General features: G+C 40.1%; 1 protein-coding gene across 7 annotated transcripts in view; it reads right to left on the bottom strand.

Moving 5' to 3' along the window:
• The window catches only part of HECW2 (HECT, C2 and WW domain containing E3 ubiquitin protein ligase 2), a 463,541-nt gene that overhangs the window by 151,570 nt on the left and 292,340 nt on the right, over positions 1–19,631 (bottom strand). For all 7 annotated transcript variants that reach the window (XR_007517919.1, XM_049887746.1, XM_049887747.1 and 4 more), the window contains one exon: positions 3,349–3,443. Coding sequence is in view for 6 of the 7 variants with exons in the window: in XM_049887746.1 (XP_049743703.1) it covers positions 3,349–3,443 (95 nt within the window). In the remaining variant the exon portion in view is untranslated. The remainder of the gene's footprint in view (positions 1–3,348; positions 3,444–19,631) is intronic.

A 19,631-nucleotide genomic window follows, 5' to 3' on the forward strand; every position in this document is an offset into this window, starting at 1 on the left:
TTTTCTGCAACCCACAATACACAATACTTCAAAAATCACACCTCCAGGAGATAATCCAAGCAAAAGAAATTCAGTTCAAATTCTGGAAATACGAATTTCTACTTCCTTCTCTGTAATTCCTATACCTTAAAACCCAAACCAAAGCTTACTGCTGTCAAGTTGATTCCAACTCATAGCAGCCCTATAACGACAGAGCCCCATAGGGTTTCCAAGGCTGTAAATTTTCATGGAAGCAGACCGCCACATCTTTCTGCTGTGGGGCAGCTGGTGGGTTCAAACCACTGACCTTCTGATTAGCAGCTGAGCACTTAAGCACTGCAGCACCAATGCTCCCTTCCTATTCCTTAGTCAAGACTACTTAGTGTGACACTTTACAGCTCTCAGCACATTGTTTCACATACAATTTTCAATTTAGAGTACCAAACAGGTAGATTAACTGCACTCATAGAGCCAACTCCCTGGTGATCAAAGAGACGGCACTCAACAAATATGTGAGTGTTAAGCCGGATGGTGCAAATGGTTAAGCGTTCAACTACTAATCAAAAAGTTGGTGGTTTGGATCTACCCAGCAGCGCCACAGGAGAAAAGCCTAGCGATCTATTTCCATAAGATTATTGTTAGTTGCTGTCGAACTGATTCTGACTTGTGGCAACTCAATGTGTACAGAGTAGAACTGCTCCATAGGGTTTTCAAGGCTGTGACCTTTCCGAAGCAGGTTGACAGGCTTATCTTCTGAGGTGCCTCTGGTTGGGTTCAAACCGCCAAAGCTTCAGCTACTATTTGACCACTTAACTGTCTGTGCTACCCAGGGATTCCTTCTGTAAGATTATAGCCATTGAAAACCCTATGGAGCGCAGTTCTACTCTGAAATGTGGGGTCACCATGAGTCACAATTGACTTGATGGCAATGAGTGTTTTTTATTTTTTTTTTAATTATAGCATATTGTACTTTTCAGATTTATCCCCAGTGTAGCTGGAGCAGAGAGAGCAGCCAACTGGTCAGTGGTTGCTGTAACTATCTTGACCTCTTCCCTAGACAAAAGAGTGGTGAACAATGAGATAGTGCAGACTACAACTGAGACAGACACTCAGCAACATGCCCCTCCTATGCCTTGGGCACAGACAGGCATCTGACAAACCCTGGTCTGACCTCAAATGAGCCACATTGCCTAGTAAGCTGTGCCACCCCCAAGGCCATGGCATCTTTGCCTGCTATGGAATGCTCATGTTAAGTGAGTTAAGTAAGACTGGAAATATTCACAGCCTGTCTTCATTTAAAACCTACCTAAAATATCATCATGAATTATAAGAAACAAAAACGTTCTCTAATTCTCAGTCCTAAAATGTGATTCACTAGCTGCCAAAGAGCTAACCTGAAACATTTCTCAAAGAATTCACTGATAAACAGTGTCCTTTACCACCACAGTGGTAACATGCTCATCTGAAATAATTCTAAAAGAATTCAATTTTATCATCCATTGCAATAAGTCCAGGAAAGACCAAACATTACAACTAGATATGGGGACATCAGCGATAATAAACACGTCTGCACTCTACATTTAGACAGAGGTTTTTAAATAAACTCGCTCAGTAGATTCATTCCAGGAAAACTCAGATGCAACACTGTCAACCAAGTGTTGAAACAATACATGGTAGTGAGTGATGGCAGCTTTAATCTGTCCCCAAAGCCTAAGTATTTCCTGTTCCAAGAGTCTGGGGTGTATATCACCATGTACGCTAATGAATGACAGTGACGTCAAAGCACAAATGACAGAGAAGACACTTTTTTTTAATCGTTGATTCATTGCTAAATGATACGTGAGAAAGGAGGCTATTCGATTAGGATGGCAGCTCATTTCCTTCCCCGTACAGTTTCTCAGTTACTTCTTTTCGATCTATTCTTGGCATATGGCTGTAAGGTAATTATACTAAATGGGCTTTGTGAATATCAACGTGGTTAATCATTAACAATAACTAAACACACGTCATATACCCATGTGACCATTATGCTGTTGTAAAAACACAGTGCTCGCCCATACAATGAAGGGTCTATGTGGCACAGCCTCTCAATTTCAGACACAGAGCGAACTGTCTTAAGCTTGGTCAGAAATCTATTGACCACCAATTTCATTAGCCAGCCTTTGACCCAAAGTATTCTGATTCTTGGTGCTGTATCTATGAAGCTTTTAAAAGCTCTAAAACCTGTTTGAAGCAAATTAATTATCTCTAAACCAACCACAGGCTCTGACAGAGTGATCTCAGTGCAAAATCAATAGAATGAGATCAATGTTCACCAGACTGTAAACTCCCACTGTCTTCACTGATATCTCGGTATTGTAATTGCTCTAGTCTAAGAAAATCTGACTCTGGAATATGCTTAACCAAGTTGGGAAGCCACTGTTTAATTTCTCATACAGTTAAGTCTTCAGAGGCTTTATTATACACAGCCCTACTTTCTAGTTTTATGATTTTTCTTTTTAGAATATTAACTAAAATTTTTTCTTTATTCCCCTTGTGACCTTTGAAGTCTTACACAGTAAATATAGGCTATCCTCTCATATTCTATACCATATTGCTCCAAGTACGAACCTTAAATACGATTCTAATGTTAGCACAGTACTTAGATGTTGAGAGTTTTGCACATATGGTTCCCTCTGCCTGAAATGCTCTTGCCTCCCTTCTTCCCGTAACGTCTCGTCCTTCAGATTGCCCCTTAAACATGCCTACGTCAGGAAAGCTTTCCTGACCTTACTGACTAGGTCAAATCTCACTAGTATGTGTTCTCTCAGCCTCATTTCATTCTCCCTTCTCTAAGTATAGACATCAACTCAGCGTGGAGAGGGATCCTGTGCTAGGACCTCCTAAGAGGACAGCACATTCATTCGTGACTTCAATCTCACACTCTTTGGAACAAAAGCTTCTCAAAAGTACACTGATAAGTGGAATCACACACTTTTTAAAGAAAGTACAGCTGAATTTGTGTAAATTAAATTACATTAATTATGTTCATGGAAGATGCAAGGTCACTGTTTCCGATCAACCAGTCATCCAGACTAAGTTTAAAACCTTCCATGGTGGGGTACTCATTACTTCACCTCATGCGTGGGTTCCCAAGAAAGTTGACTATATACAGAATTGTTATAATCAAATCATAATTTTCCAGTGATTTGTATTATGGATTCAGGTATGCCTGCCTGATAAGTTATTTCCTTTTCTAAAATGGCATCCATGCTGTTATGCATTTCCTTTTCCATTGTTCCTCACAACCCTGTCAGTGCTGCACAGACAGAAATAGAAATCAAGTTCCTCTGTGGTCATGACGAGGATGCCAGCAATGAGGGTACTCACCATCACAGCAGGGTTCTTCACGGTGATGCAGGGGGTTGTGGCTCGCAGGGCTCCACTGATGCCATGGTAGTATTTAAAACAGATTTTTATCTCCGCTGCAAATCAATTTGAGAAAAACAGTAATTTTAACACTACAACAGTCATTCAGGAATCAGTGGAGGAAATCCTCCACACTACCTCTCAGGCAATCCTGCTTACGACTCTTCGAATGATCCCTTCTTTTCCAATCAGAGACAGCTTATTATACCAATTCCTGTTTGATTTGATATGCTTCTCTGAAACTTTTGAAGAAAATCTCAAACATATTCAGAAAAATGATGCACAAAAACATGCCAAAGTACTCATAGTGCAGAGATAAGAAGACCGCTAGTTAACATTTATTGACTTGTTCCACAACGTGCCAGACCTGGTGCTACATTCCATGCTTGTGTTGTTACTGACTCCCCACATCAGCCTTATGAGGCAGAAATTCCTGTCCCCACATTACAGATGAGGTGTGCCATAGGTTACAGACAGGAAATGACTGAGTCAGGACTCAAACCCAATTTGTCTGATGATAAAGCCTCACCCTAACCTCTACAATACAGCTGTCAGTGGAAATAGAGAAAAAGCAGTTGAGCAAAGCATGCAGGCATACTGCAGCAGACTCCCGAGGGACAGAGTCTTGTAATCCATATTACTTCAACTTTCCAAGTGACACAAATGTAGCCACTAAACAGTCATCAAATTTAGGAACCACTCGTATGTACATCTCATAACCTCTTAAAATCCATATATTTTATAAATTTTGTTTTGATAATTTCACCTTGATAAAAGGTATATAAATGCCAAATATGCTTCTTCCAAAGTAACTACAATTTCATTGAGCATGAAGTCAAAGTGTGTCAAAAATAAATCCTACCATCTTGGGAATTTCTCTGGATACAGAGCGTCAGAGTCACTGAAGCATAAGTGCGAGATGCATTTTTCCCAATGTGTCATTCTATATAGGTAGTGATGGTGACAGGCAGGTCCCTGAAGGAGACTCCTAGGCGACAGGAATGGAGTTCCTCACTCAATTTAGCCACCCTGGATTACTAATTAATAATAGCTATTAATTAATTACTGCCTTCTCAATTTTTTTCCCCAAGGAAGTTGATCTTCTACTGAGTTTTCTGAATGCATCAAATGGCCTTCTAAAGAATATCTGGGATGAGTATTTTAAGGGAAGATACAGTGAATAAAGAAAAATCCCCTTCTAAGGATTTATATTCTTACACTTTTCCTATCAATGGCCAAACACTAAATCTCAAAAAAAAAGAAAGTCCAGCATGGAGTAAAATAATGAGTTCTTTTATATGTACATTAATTCAGTGATTCACAATGTAGTTAGTAGTGTCAACTGAAAGATTTTTACTCCGTACCCATTAGGAGCCCTGGTAACACGCTGGTTAAGCACACGCCTGCTAATCAAAGCATGGTTCAAACTCACCAGCAGTTCCATGGAAAAGACCTGGTAACCTGCTCCTGTGAAGATTTACAACCTAGAAAACACTACGGTGGCAGTTATACTCTGCCATACGGTGTTACTATGAGTTGGAATCGACTGAACAGCACACAACCACAACCCATGCCCAGTATTGTGCTGGACATAACAAGAACATCAAGAAAAGGTTCCTGTTCTAGAAGCTGTTTATAAAACAACTGGTGGGATGACAACCAGAAGCATGAAAAAAATACAGAAGACAAACACTAAAAAATGAGAAGCCCTGGGTACAAGAGTTTGGAGACCAAGGAGAAAATCTGTAAAGATATGGAAGAATCAGAAAGGCTTTGTGGACCCAACAGGTCTTATGAGAAAAATGGGGTTAGAGAGAGTGCGGGGTGATGAGGGGCAACAGCATGGAGCCAGGAATAGTGTGACGGGCTTGTGGATCAGCAAGATGACCTACGCATGGATCCTAGCTTTCCTATTACTTCACTTCCCTGAGAACAATGCCCTTCCCTGCTTCAGCAAGTGACTTTCTGGAATACTAACAGTGGTTTTAGTTTATTTTTAAAATAGTAATAGCTGCACAGATTTGAGCAAGTCTTATTCTCCCACTTGCTTTCTTCCAAGACCAATCGCATATATTCTGAAAGAACAAAATTAAGTTAATGTGCAAAAGGACTGCCAAAACAGAAAAAGCTTGGTGATACACATGAGGACTGAATTATGTGGTCACGAACTCATTAGTATCACATTCTAAATGCTGGAGCAACTGGCAGCACCCCATAGATCCAATCAGTGGTTAGTGAGTGAGCAGGTAATTTTTCAATAAAGAGATGTGCGTTTTTATAAAACATCTTCTCCTAACTCCCTCTCAGATTAGGATGCCATCTGGTGTTTTCTAGCTAGGTAACAGACTGTGAAACAAAGGGGAAAAAAGACAGCTTATCTTTATTTGTAGGATCTTGATAAGCAGGCCAGCTTTCCTGGCTGACCCATTTTGGGGTGTTATTTCATTCTCTCCCGTTACAAAAATCTCCAACCCAAATGACAAATTATAATCCCTATAACTCTAAAATAAACTTACTCTGAATTTCACAAGGCAGATTTTGTGGACGTGATCACCAAAAAACACTGCAGAACTGACGGTTTCATAATGCTTTAAGACTGAGTACAAATTCAAGGAGATTTATGAAGATCATATATTACAAAAACAAATGCAGAGGCTGTTCACCAAAGAGAAAAAAACAAAAAGTACTGAACAGATCCAGGAGTGGTTTGTGTCTGGACTAAAATTAGCCAGCTCCTTCAGTAGGACACCAGTGAAGGATTCTGTCCTCTAAAGTAATACGGAATGGTTTGATGCTAAACGGGAGTTTTCATCTTCAAATATTATTTAGTGTTACAGGAGGTAACTCAAAACAAGGGGGAAAAATGCTGTAACTAAATGTTCACTCTGGGTAAGAGAGAAGTGGACATTTTGATTAATGCACTTAAACATTTTGGTTATGAAAAGAGTAGCTGAGAATACTCATTATCGCTGTCGTTAGGTGCCGTCAAGTTGATTCCAACTCATGTATAACAGAACGAAACACTGCCTGGTCTTATGCCATCATCACAATCATTGCTACTATGCTTGAGCCCATTGTTGCGGCCACTGTGTCAATCCATCTCATTGAGGGTCTTCCTCCTTTTCACTGACCGTCTACCTTACCAAGCATGATATCCTTCTCCAGGGACTGGTCCTCCTGATAACATGTCCAAAGTATGTGAGATGAAAGTTTTGCCATCTTCGCTTCCAAGGAACACTCTGGTTGCACTTCTTCCAAGACAAAATTGTTCCCTCTTTTGGCAGTCCATGGTATATTCAATATCCTTCACAAACACCACAATTCAAAGGCATCAATTCTTCTTTGATCTTCCTTACTCATTGTCCAGTTTTTGCATGCATGTGAGATGACTGAAAATATCATGGCTTGGGTCAGGCACATCTTAGTCCTTAGAGTGAAATCTTTGCTTTTCAGCACTTTAAAGAGGTCTTGTGCAGCAGATTTGCCCAGTGCAATGCGTCTTTTGATTTCTTGACTGCTGCTTTCATGGCTGTTGATTGTGGATCCAAGTAAAATGAAATCCTTGACAACTTCAATCTTTTCTCTGTTTATCATGATGTTGCTTATTGGTCCAGTTGTGAGGATTTTTGTTTGCTTTATGTTGAGGTGCAATCCATACTAAAGGCTGTAGTCTTTGATTTTCATCAGCAAGTGCTTCAAGTCCTTTTCACTTTCAGCAAGCAAGGTTGTATCATCTGCATAACACAGGCTGTTAATGAGTTTTCCTCCAATTCTGATACTACCTTCTTCTTCATATAGTCCAGCTTCTCAGATTATTTGACCAGCGTACAGATTGAATAAGTATGGTGAAAGGACACAATCCTGGCACTCAAAATGGGTGGAAAACGTAAGTTAGTTCTATGCTTCTATTTCAGTGACACTTTGTAACCTCTAATTATAAGAGGTTAAAAAAAAAAAAACAGAAAAACGCAGCAGCAGCAATTCCCAGGAAATAAGTAGAAGGGCAGGGGAAAGCAAGCACAGGCATGAAGGCCGAGCATGAGGTCAGGTAGGAGCCCAGTGCACAAAGGCCCGTTCACAGGCAGAGAGATGGAGGATATCAACTGAGGAGGAATGAATGACTCTATTGACCCTAAAATAGTTTCCTCACAGAGTGATGTGGCAGCCAACTTGGCCTCAAGTTACGAGGAAAAAAAAAAATATGGTCATTCCATTGGGCTATAAAAAGCATGGGTATTTTCTCTAAAAATTTTACTTAAAAAAGCATGAAGCCTCCCATATTAACCCTCCAGTACCTACTGTCCCCTGGGCCAGCTCTTGCCTCAGAAGGGAAAGCACCACACGAGGGTCATCTTCCTCTCTCTGAGGTCTTTTCTGAATGGCTGAACGGCTGATGCCTGTCAGGAATCATGGAAATAAAATTTGGTGCGTTCCAATAATCTTCAGATACTTCCATTTATAGATTACTAAATTAAAGACTTGGCACCCTCTCTTTAAATGCTGACAAGCCATAGAATCCCCTTCATTTTCAACACCCTAACTTACCTTCACACGACTAACTTCACAAAGGAAGATGTCCCCCAGAGAAACAGCACGCTAACTCCACCTCCCACCACAGATGGGGATGATGATCACTTGTAAGATGTCACTTGGATTTGTTGTGAGTGGCAGGGGGCAAGGGGAATAGAAGGGACTTTGAACAATGGTTAGGAACTTAAACCCGTTCTGAGTAAAGGAGTTTCTGTAACTGCGTGATTCTGACATTGCATTTTTAAAAGCAGTCTCATTAAAAATAAATAGATAGACAGACAGATAGATAGATAGATAGATAAATAAATAAAAGTAAGGTAAAGAACTAGGTGATCTCTTTCCCAAGAGTCACAGCCTCTAAAAGCCTATGGAGTACTTCTACTCTGCACACTTGGGGTTGCCATGAGCTCAGATCAACTCGATGGAAACTAATGACAACATACGAATAAACTACTTCCAAACAGATTATGTGAAACTTGTAATAGAGATTGCCTCAGGGAGGAGAAATGGGTGATTGAAGCATGAAGATGGGGAGATATTTACTTCAATTTTTTGTAATCTTTTAAATGTTATACTATAGACAGAAGCACCATGCCATTCCTTTACAGCAAAGACCCAAAAAACTAAGTAAAACAGAAACGTCAGTCAATCCTGGAACCCTAAGTACCAAACGAAGGAATAAAGAAAGCACTGAATAGACTAAGAAACTGACAGAGAACAGAGAACGAGGAGAGCTACGGAGTAGAGGTCCGATACCGGCTAAAGTGGCCAGATTTGCCATCTTGGGCTACAGCCACCAAACAACTCAGACAGGGAGCCTCCAACAGGGGACACAGCACCCAGTAATCAGAGTTACACGTTTTCCCACTCCATACCCTTCTTCCCTGTACGAGAGGCCTCCACCATTTGCCAATGAGCCATGGTCACTTGGCCAGAGAGATACCAGGTTCACTGCCATCTGGATTTGCCATTTTGGACCTCAGCCACCAAGGATTGAGGACAGGAAATATGGGAAGGTAACTCCAGGGAGATCCCAGCAAGAGATGAAGCAGGGATACACGCTTTCCCACCTCCCATCCTTCTTCCCTCTATACAAGCTCCACTGCTTGGCCGGATAGACACTAGCTCACTGTCACTGGGATCTGACCCAACCCCACCGCCGGCACCTTCAGTGCCGTTTTTTTGTTTGTGTTTTTGTTTCTTCGTTTTTTGATTTTTTTATTGCTTCTCTGTCTCTCTTCCTTTCCCTCCTCCCATCCAGCTGGTGCTGTGTGCCATCCTCTACCCTTCTTGACAGGCTGTGATGTTTTTGGTTTTTTTGCTTGTTTTAGTTTATTTGGTTTCTTTTTATATTGTTTTTTGGGCTTTTTCTGTTGCTTCTCTCTCCTCCCCCCCCCTTCCTTTCTCCCACTCAGCTAGCCCCTTGTGTCATCCCCACCCCTTCTTGAAGGGCTGTAATTTTTTGGTTTCTTTGGTTTGTTCTTTTTCTTTGTTTTGCTTTTTCCCTCTCCTTTCTTTGCTACCACCCAGCCAGCCCTATGCACCACCTCCGCCCCTTCTGGAGGAGCGGCGCTGCACAGCTTGGTTGGAGAGTCACTGTGCTCAGTCTCCCTGCGTCTGTGCTGCCAGCACTAACCGACTCCCTAAGCACAATTTCCATTTATTTATTGCTTATTTTTCTTCCTCTCTTTCTTTCTCTTTTTTTTTTGGTTATTGTTTCTTCTCTCTCTCTCTTTCTTGCTTTCCTTTCTCCCAACCACCCAGCTCTGTGGGACACCCTCAAATTTTTGGTGAACTGTGCTATACCGCTCGGCTGGAGAGTATCTGGCACACAGCCTCCCCAGGTCTGCGCTGCCTCCACAGGCCAGCTCCCTCAGCATCATATTTTTTATTTTTCTTTATCTTTCTCCTTCTCCTTTTCCTTCTCCCTTCCACCTCGGCCTCGCCCTGCCTCCACCCCTTCCTGATGGGCTATATTGTACCACCCGGCAAGGGAGACATCAGCTCACCCCCAACCCAATTCCACCCAGCCCTCAACAGCTGTTGCCCCCACCACAATATTTTTTTTTAGTTGTTATTTTTATTATTATTTATTTTTAGTTGTTTGTTTGATTGTTGGTTTATTCTATTTCCCCTCTTTCTTTTTCCTTACTCCCACTAACCTAGCCCTGTGTGCCACCCACACTTCTTCTCAACAGGCCAACCTACACCACTTGGGTGACGAGGCAGCAATACATGGCCTCATCGGGTCTGCCTTGCCCCCGCTTGCTGAATCCTACCACACCACCATTTTATTTACTTTTTTCTTTTTTAAAAATTTCTTTACTTCATTTTTTGCCTTTTTATTTTACTTGTTTCACTTTGTTTCTCTCTCTTCTTTCACCCACACACTTAGCTCTGTACATCACATCCTCTTCTTTCCTTCCTGCCTATCTGCACTGTGCACTGAGTGCCACGCTTCCAAGTGGGTACCCTAGACCCTGCCCTGCACTGGCACCCAACCTCACACTGTTGCCCCCAGTTCGTGCCACAAATTACCCATCTCCACCCTTTCACTCTGCTGGGCTTGCCCTGCTGCACCACAGCTTAGTGACCAGCCCCGCCCACCTGTGCAAGGTGGTAAGGAGTATCATGCCCACAGGCAAGCAAGAGACAAAACACACCCAGCCTGCCTTACCAGACATAACCGGATAAAACAAAAAATCAGGATGAAACAAACAAATCCACAATGATGAAAATAATTCCTGAATGTCCTGGAGATAGAAGACAACATCAAGACATATTAAAAATACCACTTACAGTAGCCCCCAAGAAGATAAAATACTTAGGAATAAATCTAACCAGAGACATAGAAGACCTATACAAAGAAAACTACAAGACACTAGTGCAAGAAACCAAAAGAGACCTACTTAGGTGGAAAAACATACCTTGCTTACGGATAGGAAGACTCAACGTTGTAAAAATGTCTATTCTACCCAAAGAGATCTACAGATAAAATGCAATCCTGATCCAAATTCCGATGGCATTTTTTAATCAGATGGAGAAACAAATCGCTAACTTCATATGGAAAGGGAAGAGGCCCTGGGTAAGTAAAAAAAAAAAAGTAAGCATTACTGAAAAAGAAGAACAAAGTGGGAGAACTCCTAATACCTGATTTTAGAACCTATTAGACCACTACAGTAGTCAAAACAGCCTGGTGCTGGTACAACAACAGATACATAGACCAGTGGAACGGAATTGAGAATACAGACACAGATTCATCCACCTACAGGCAGCTGATACTTGACAAAGGCCCAAAGTCAGTTAAATGGGGAAAAGACAGTCTTAACAAATGGTGCTGGCATAACTTTTGCACATCCATCTGCAAAAAAATGAAATAAGGCCCATACCTCACGCCATGCACAAAAAGTAACTCAAAGTGGATCAAAGACCTAAATATAAAATCTAAAACAATAAAGATCATGGAAGAAAAAACAGAGACAATGCTAGGAGCCCTAACACATGGCATAAACAGTATACAAAACATTACTAACAATGCATAAGAGAAACTAGATAACTGCAAGCTCCTAAAAAACAAACACCTACGTTTAACCAAAGACTTCACCAAAAAAGTAAAAAGACAACCTACAGACTAGGAAGAAAATTTTGGCTATGCCAAATCCAATCAGCATCTAATCTCTAAAATCTACATGACACCGCAAAACCTCAACAACAAAAAGACAAATAACCCAATTAAAAAATGGGCGAAGATATGAACAGCCACTTCATCAAAGAAGATGTTCCGGTGGCTAACAGATGCATGAGGAAATGCTCACAATTATTAGCCATTAAAGAAATGCAAATCAAAACTACAATGAGATACCATCTCACCCCAACAACGCTGGGATTGATCCAAATATCACAAAATAATAAGTCCTGGAGAGGTTGTGGAGTGACTAGAACACTTATACACTGCTGGTGGGAATGTAAAATGGTATGAATACTTTGCAAACTGATCTGGCACTTCGTTAAAAAGCTAGGAATAGAACTACCATACAATCCAGCAATCCCGTTTTTTGGAATATACCCTAGAGAAATAAGAGCCTTCACACAAATAGATATATGCACACCCATGTTCACTGCAGCACTGTTTCCAAGAGCAAAAAGAAATAACCCAGGTGCCATCAACGGAAAAATGGAAAACAAATTATAGTATATTCACAAAATGGAATACTATACAATGATAAAAAAACAACGATGAACATGTGAAACATCTCATAACATGGAGGAATCTGGAAGGGATCATGCTGAGTGAAATTAGTAGCAAAAGGACAAATATTGTATGAGACCACTATTATAAAGAACTCAAGAAAAGCTTTAAACACAGAAGAAAACATTCTTTGATGGTTACGAGGGTAGGGAGGGAGAAAGGGGGTATTCACTAATAAAAAAAAAAAATTTTTTTTTTTTTTTTTTGGGTAGTAGAAAAGAATTATTTTAGGTGAAGGGAAGGACAACACGAAATACAGGGGAAGTTAGCACAACAGGACTAAACCTAAAGCTAAGAAGTTTCCTGAATACAACCAAACACTTCAGGGACAGGGTAGCAGAGGCAGAGGTCTGGGGACCATGGTTTCAGGGGGCATCTAGGTCAACTGGCATAACAAAGTGTATTAAAAAAATTTTGCATCCCACTTTGGTGAGTGGTGTCTTGGGTCTTAAAAAGCTAGCATCTGACCATCTCAGATGCATCAATTGGTCTCAGCCCACCTGGTACAAAGGAGAATGAAGTATACCAAAGACACATGGAAAATACAAGCTCAAGAGAAAGAAAGGGCCACATAAACCAGAGACTCCATCAGCCTGAGACTGGAAGAACTAAATGGTGCCCGGCTACCAACAATGACTGCCCTGACAGGGAACACAACAGAGAATCCCTGATGGGGCAGGAGAAAAGTGTGATCCAGATCTCTGATTCTAGTAGAAAGATGGGACTTAATGGTCTGGCTGAGACTAGAGGGACCCCAGAGGTCATGGCCCCTCGACTCTCTGTCAGCCCAAAACTAAAAAAGCCAACTTTTTAGACAAACATTAGACTGGACTATAAGACAGAAGAGTGTACTTCTTAGCTCAAGTAGACACATGAGACTATGTGGGCAGCCCCTGTCTGAAGAAGAGACAAGAAGGCAGAGGGGGAAAGATCTGACTGAAGGGACACAGGAAATACAAGGTGGAGAGAAGGGCTGTGCTGTCACATTGTAGGGAGAGCAACCAGGGTCACATAACAATGTGTGTATCAGTTTTTGTATGAAGAACTGACTTGAATTATAAACTTTCACTTAAGGCACAACAAAAAAAGAAAATACAGATAACATTAAAAAAATTACTTCTTTAAACAAAATCAACAAACTATTGGCCAAACCTACAAAAGAAAAACAGGCTACAATGCAAATAACCCAAATAAGAAATGAAATGGTGGACATCACAAGAGACCCAACTGAAATAAAAATGATCATAACAGAATACTATGAAAAACTATACTCAAACAAATTTGAAAACCTAGAGAAAATGGATGAATTTCTAGAAACACACTACCTACCCAAACTAACACAAACTGAAGTTGAAAATCTGAACAGACCCATAATAAGAGAAGAGATTGAAAAGGTAAAAAAAAAAAAAAAAACAACTCCCAACAAAAAAAGCCCTGGCCCAGGTGGTTTCACGGAAGAATTCTACCAAACATTCAGAGAAGAGCTTACAACAGTACTACCCAAACTATTTCAAAACAAAGAAATGGAAGGGATACTTCTGAATTCATTCTTTGAAGCCAGCATAACCCTGATACCAAAACCAGCTGAAGCCACCACCAAAAAAGAAAATTATAGACCAATATCCCTCAGGAATATAGATGTAAAAATTCTCAACAAAATTCTAGCTAATAGAATTCAGCATCATATCAAAAAAATAATCCACCATGACCAAATGGGATTCATACCAGGTATGCAAGTATGGTTCAAGGTTAGAAAATCAATCAACGTAACCCACCACATAAATAAAACAAAAGAATCATGTGATTACCTCAACTGACACGGAAAAGACATTTGACAAAGTCCAATACCCATTCCTGATAAACACTCTCAATAAAATAGGTATAGAAGGGAAATTCCCTAACGTAATAAAGGGCGTCTATACAAAACCAACAGCCAACATCACTCTTAATGGATAGAGGCTGAAAACGTTCCCCTTGAGAACAGGAACAAGACAAGGATGTCTTTTATCACCACTCCTATTTAACACTGGTTTAGATGTCATAAGGCAAGAAAAAGAAGGGCATCCAAATTGGTAATGAAAAAGTAAAATTGTCCCTATTTGTGAATAATATGATACTATACATAGAAAATTCAGAAGACTCCATAAGAAAACTACTGGAACTAACAGATTCAGCAGAGTAACAGGACACAAGATAAACATACAAAAATCAGTTGGATTCCTATATACCAATAAAGAGAACTACAAAAATGCAATACCATTTATAACAGCCCTAAAAAAATAAAATACTTAGGAATACATCTAACCAAAGATGTAAAAGACCTATACAAAAAAAACTACAAAACATTACTGCAAGAAACCAAAAGAGGCCTACATAAATGGAAAACCATACCATGCTCATACATAGATTAGAAAGACTTAACATTGTGAAATATCAATTCTACCCAAAAAAAAAAAAAAAAAAACAAATACAAAGCAATTCCAATCCAAACACCAACAGCATTTTTTTTAAAGATGGAAAAACTAATCATTAACTTTATATGGAAAGAGAAGAGGCACCAGAGAAGTAAAGCACTACTGAAGAAGAATAAAGTAGGAGGGTTCACAGTACTGGATCTCAGAATCTACTACTACCGTGGTAGTCAAAAGAGCCTGGTACCAGTATAAGGATAGACACATTGGCCAATGGAACAAAACTGAGAAACCAGATGTAAATCCATCCACCCATGGTCACCTGATCTTTGACAAAGTCCCAAAGTCCATCAAACGGGGAAAAACAGTCTTCTTAACAAACGATGTTGGCAAAACTTGTTGTTCAACTACAAAAAAAAATCAAACAAGACCCATACCTCACCCACTGCCATCGGATGGATTCCGACTCATAGCGATCCTATCGGACAGAGTAGAACTGCCCCATAGAGTTTCCAAAGCGCACCTGGTGGATCTGAACTGCCGACCTCTTGGTTAGCAGCCATAGCGCTTAACCACTAAGCCACCAGGGTTTTCCCATACCTTGCATCATATATAAAAACTAATTCAAAAGGGATCAAAAACCTAAATATAAAACCAAAAACTATAAAGATCACAGAAAAAAAAATATGGTCAATGCTAGAGGCTCTAACACATGTTATTAACAGCATACAGGCCACAGGTAACAATACACAAACACCAGAAGGTAAGCTAGATAACTGGAATCTTCTAAAAATTAAATACTTGTGCTCAACAAAACTTCACCAAAGAGTAAAAAGAGGACCTACAGGCTGGGAAAAAAATTTTGGCTATGACAAATCTGACAAAGGCCTAATTTCTAAAATCTACAGGAAAATCCAATACCTACACAATAAAAGATAAATAATCCAGTTAAAAATGGGCAGAGGATATGAATAGACACTTCACCAAAGAAGACATTCAAGTGGCTAACAGAGACATGAGGAAATGCTCATGATTACTAGTGATTAAAAAACCAAACCCGTTGCCATAGAGTTGATTCCAAGTCATAGCAACCCTAATATGCGAATCAAAACCACAATGAGATACCATCTCACTCTGACATTACTGGCAGGAATTTTTTAAAAAATCAGAAAATAACGAATGTTGTAGAGGCTGCGGGGAGACTGGTATTCTTATGCCCTGATGGTTGGAATCCAAAATGGTACAATCATTTTGGAAAACGATATGGTGCTCCCTTAAAAAGCTAGAAATAGAAACATCATATGATCTGGCAATCCCACTGCTAAGAATATATCCTAGAGAAATAAGAGCTGTCACAGGAATAGACATATGCACAACCATGTTAACTGCAGCATTGTTCACAATAGCAAAAAAGATGGAGACAACCTAGATGCCTGTCAACAGATAAACGGATAAACGAACTATGGTACGTACACAAAATGGAATACTACATACACAATGATAAAGAACAATGATGAACCTGCAAAGCATCTCATAACATGGATGAATCTGGAGGGCATTCTGCTGAGGGAAATAGGTCAATCACAAACAGACAAATATTGTATGAGACCACTGCCATAAAAACTCATTAAAAGGTTTACACACAAAAGAAACAATCTTTGATGAGTACAAGGGAGCGGGAGGGTGGGACGGGAAAACACTAAAAAGACAACAGGTAAGTGGTAACTTTGGTGAAGGGTAAGACAGTACACAATACTGGGAAAGCCAGCACAACTTGACCAAGGCAAGGTTATAGAAGCTCCGCAGACACATTCAAGCTCCCTCAGACCCCGAATTACTGGCCTGAGGGCTGTGGGGACCATGGTCTTGCAGAACAGCTAGCTCATCTAGCATAACATAGTTTATAAAGAAAATGTCTTACATTCTACTTTGGTGAGCAACGTTTGGGGTCTTAGAAGCTTGTGAGTGGCCAGCTAATATACTCCACTGGTCTCACCCCATCTGGAGCAAGGGAGAATGAAGAAAACCAAAGACACAAAGGAAAGATTAGTCCAAGAGGCTAATGGACCACAACTTCCTCTAGCACAACTAGATGGTGCCTGGCTACCACCACTGATTGATCTGACAGGGATCACAATAGATGGTCCCAGACAGAGCTGGGGAAAAATGTAGAACAAAATTCTAACAGAGACTGGAGGAACCCTGAGAATATGGCCCCCGGACACCCTCACAGCTCATTAATGAAGCCACTCCTGACGTTCACCCTTCAGCCAAAGATTAGACAAGGCCATAAAACAAATCGAGACTAAATGGGCACACTAGCCCAGGGGCAAGGATGAGAAGGCAGGAGGGGACAGGAAAGCTGGTAATGGAGAACCCAAGGTCAAGAAAGGGAGAGTACTGACATGTTGTGGGGTTGGCAACCAATGCCACAAAACAATATGTGTATTAATTGTTTAATGACAAACTAGTTTGTTCTTGTAAACCTTCATCTGAAGTACAATAAAGAAAAAAGGTTTCACTTCAAAGACTGGAATCTCTTCCATTACCTTAAATAGCTACAAGATTCACTTAGGCAGTAGTTGACAGCTTGCTCCTAATTAGAAAGTCTGCATTTTTCACAAGTTTCTAGAAGCTGAATATTTTGAACCATAAAGATAGACGGAATATAAATGCCCTTCTTCCTTTAAACATTTCCACTTGGTTAAAATAGAATAAATAATAAGATTAATTTCAAATATACTCCAAAATATGCTTTTAACCATTGCCCTATATGCTTTTATTATTTTATTATATTCTTAATATTTATGGCTTCTATTCATAGGCTCTTTTATTCAAAGGCCACAGACTGAGAAAGAGTAAACACATTTTAATCCTCACACTTTTGAGGAAATCAGCCCACATGTTGCTAACACGGTACTGCAGGCTGTCTTCTCTAACAAGGGCCATAGGGCTTGAAACGGCCAGGCACTCCTCTCTGCAAGCTCAGGGAGACAATAATGAAAATTTAAACACAGACACTATCAGTGTAAATGCGGCAGAAAACTAATAATAGGATTAGAGAATTAGCGACCCAAACCATAAAGTGTGGGGAAAGGGAAAGAGAGACACCAAATCTCCACTCAAGGCAAAAAGACCCTTCCGATGTTGGTGGGAAGGGGCTTAGGAACAGAGAAGGTTAGAGTCAGGGTTCTGAAGTAAAAATAAGAGGCTGCAGCCAGGCCCCTCATCCCCCTGTATTAAAAAGCCATCCCCAATGTGTCTATTTTGACAAGGGCTGCATCTTGGAAAGAATTCTAATCTGAGTGTCACTCAGAGGTATGACTGTGTACTGAATATAGTGAAAATATCAATCTTTTGTTATTATGCTTAATGATCATAAAACAATTCAGTACATAGCAATGTAGACTGAAGTTTACTACTTCTAAGCTTGCTTACTGACCCAGGACTTAGTGACTGCCTAGGAGAGTGCCAGGCAAATTCAGAACTTAGTAAATATTCTGGGATGGATCGAGGGATAGATGGACAGGTAGATACAAGGGATGAAGGAAGGGCAGAAGGCAGGCTTAAATGAATGAATACATGAGTGACTATGGTTAATGAAAGATTAAGTGAAATAAAGTAGACATCCTTGGCATGACAAGACAACTTTTAAAACCTTTTACATTTCACAGCTCAAGTATGCATATTGCACAGACAGTCCATTCATTTTCTGCAAGCATAAGCTCATGTGATGAATATTTGACAAGTCTTATGATGAACAGGTGCAGATGAAGCTGATTTTCCTCTCTAACGTCCAGGAAGGTCTGTTACCCAAAATTAAATGTGTCTTTGTCCTTCGAATCTATTCAAATAGACCCCGTCTGGTTCACCTACCTGCTCCAGGGATTTTATCCAGACAAACCAAAGTTGTCCTTTATATTCTGAAATAGCCTAGACAGTGCTCAAATCCAGGTTTTCCCAGAAACTCACTTAGATCAATTTTCAGACAATTTTACTTTGAATGGACTTCTGATGGGCTAAGGATAAACACATTTTCTTTCTGAAGATAAAAGCAAAAGTTTTAAGATACTATGAGTTTTCAAGATCAGAAGCTAAAAATAGTCAGAACTTCAGAAGTTGCCTAAGCCCCAATTTTTTTTTTTTAAGTTCCAAGCTCCAGCTCCACAGATTTGAGCAAAACTTTGCTATGCTGTGAAGTCCTCTTAGGTCTGCTCTAGCCAGACACGGGGTAAAAAAAATGATGCCTGAAAGATGCGGATTTTACTTCCAAGTGCTTACATACATATGACCTGAGACATTTTTATACTGCTAGGACAGGGATGTTGGGGGAGGTCTCATTCTGATTCACTGAAGACAAGCTTATTCTATACCAGAATCTTTCCAAAGTTCCTATCCATTGTCCTTAGACTTTCTTTCTGAGTTCTTAAAAACATATATATTACTAAATATTTCCAGTTTTATAACCGTATTACCTAAGATCTCCAATTTTATGTGTGAGGAATTAAAAAGGAAATGCTGAATTAGACGAGAAAAAAAAAAAACTTTCTTCATTCCTAATTCCTAGCTTTAATGTCAAGCCAACTTCTATAGGCTACTAGAGTTAAGACGTAGAGAAAAACGTTGCCAAGCAGGGGATATTTACTGCAGCCTAATTAAAAAAAAAAATTTTTTTTTTTTTAAATCATCCAGGACGTTACACATCTAACACTTTTGCAGGAAAAAGAAAATCAATCATGACACTTACTCTGCAGACGGGGTTTTTCTCACACAGTGTTCCAAATTATAGCAGCATGGGGTGCTAACTTCCTCCTAGGTGTTCAAACTAAAAACCCCAGTGCTGTCAAGGTGTTCAAAGGAGCCCGGTAATTTAAATCCATACCCTCCATCAAGAGGCAACTATTTCCAGTGGTTTTCAGCATCATGGAGTGAACAGGAAGGTGGCTTTACCTTTTCCCCTGAAGTTCAGTTGGCCACATTTCCCAGAATGGCTTTCCTTAAGCCCTGGGATCCTTTCAGAGGAGAAATCACACTGAACGTAAAACCAGCTATTT

This window comes from Elephas maximus, chromosome 6 (genome assembly GCF_024166365.1).
Source record: "Elephas maximus indicus isolate mEleMax1 chromosome 6, mEleMax1 primary haplotype, whole genome shotgun sequence".
Lineage (NCBI taxonomy): Eukaryota > Metazoa > Chordata > Mammalia > Proboscidea > Elephantidae > Elephas > Elephas maximus.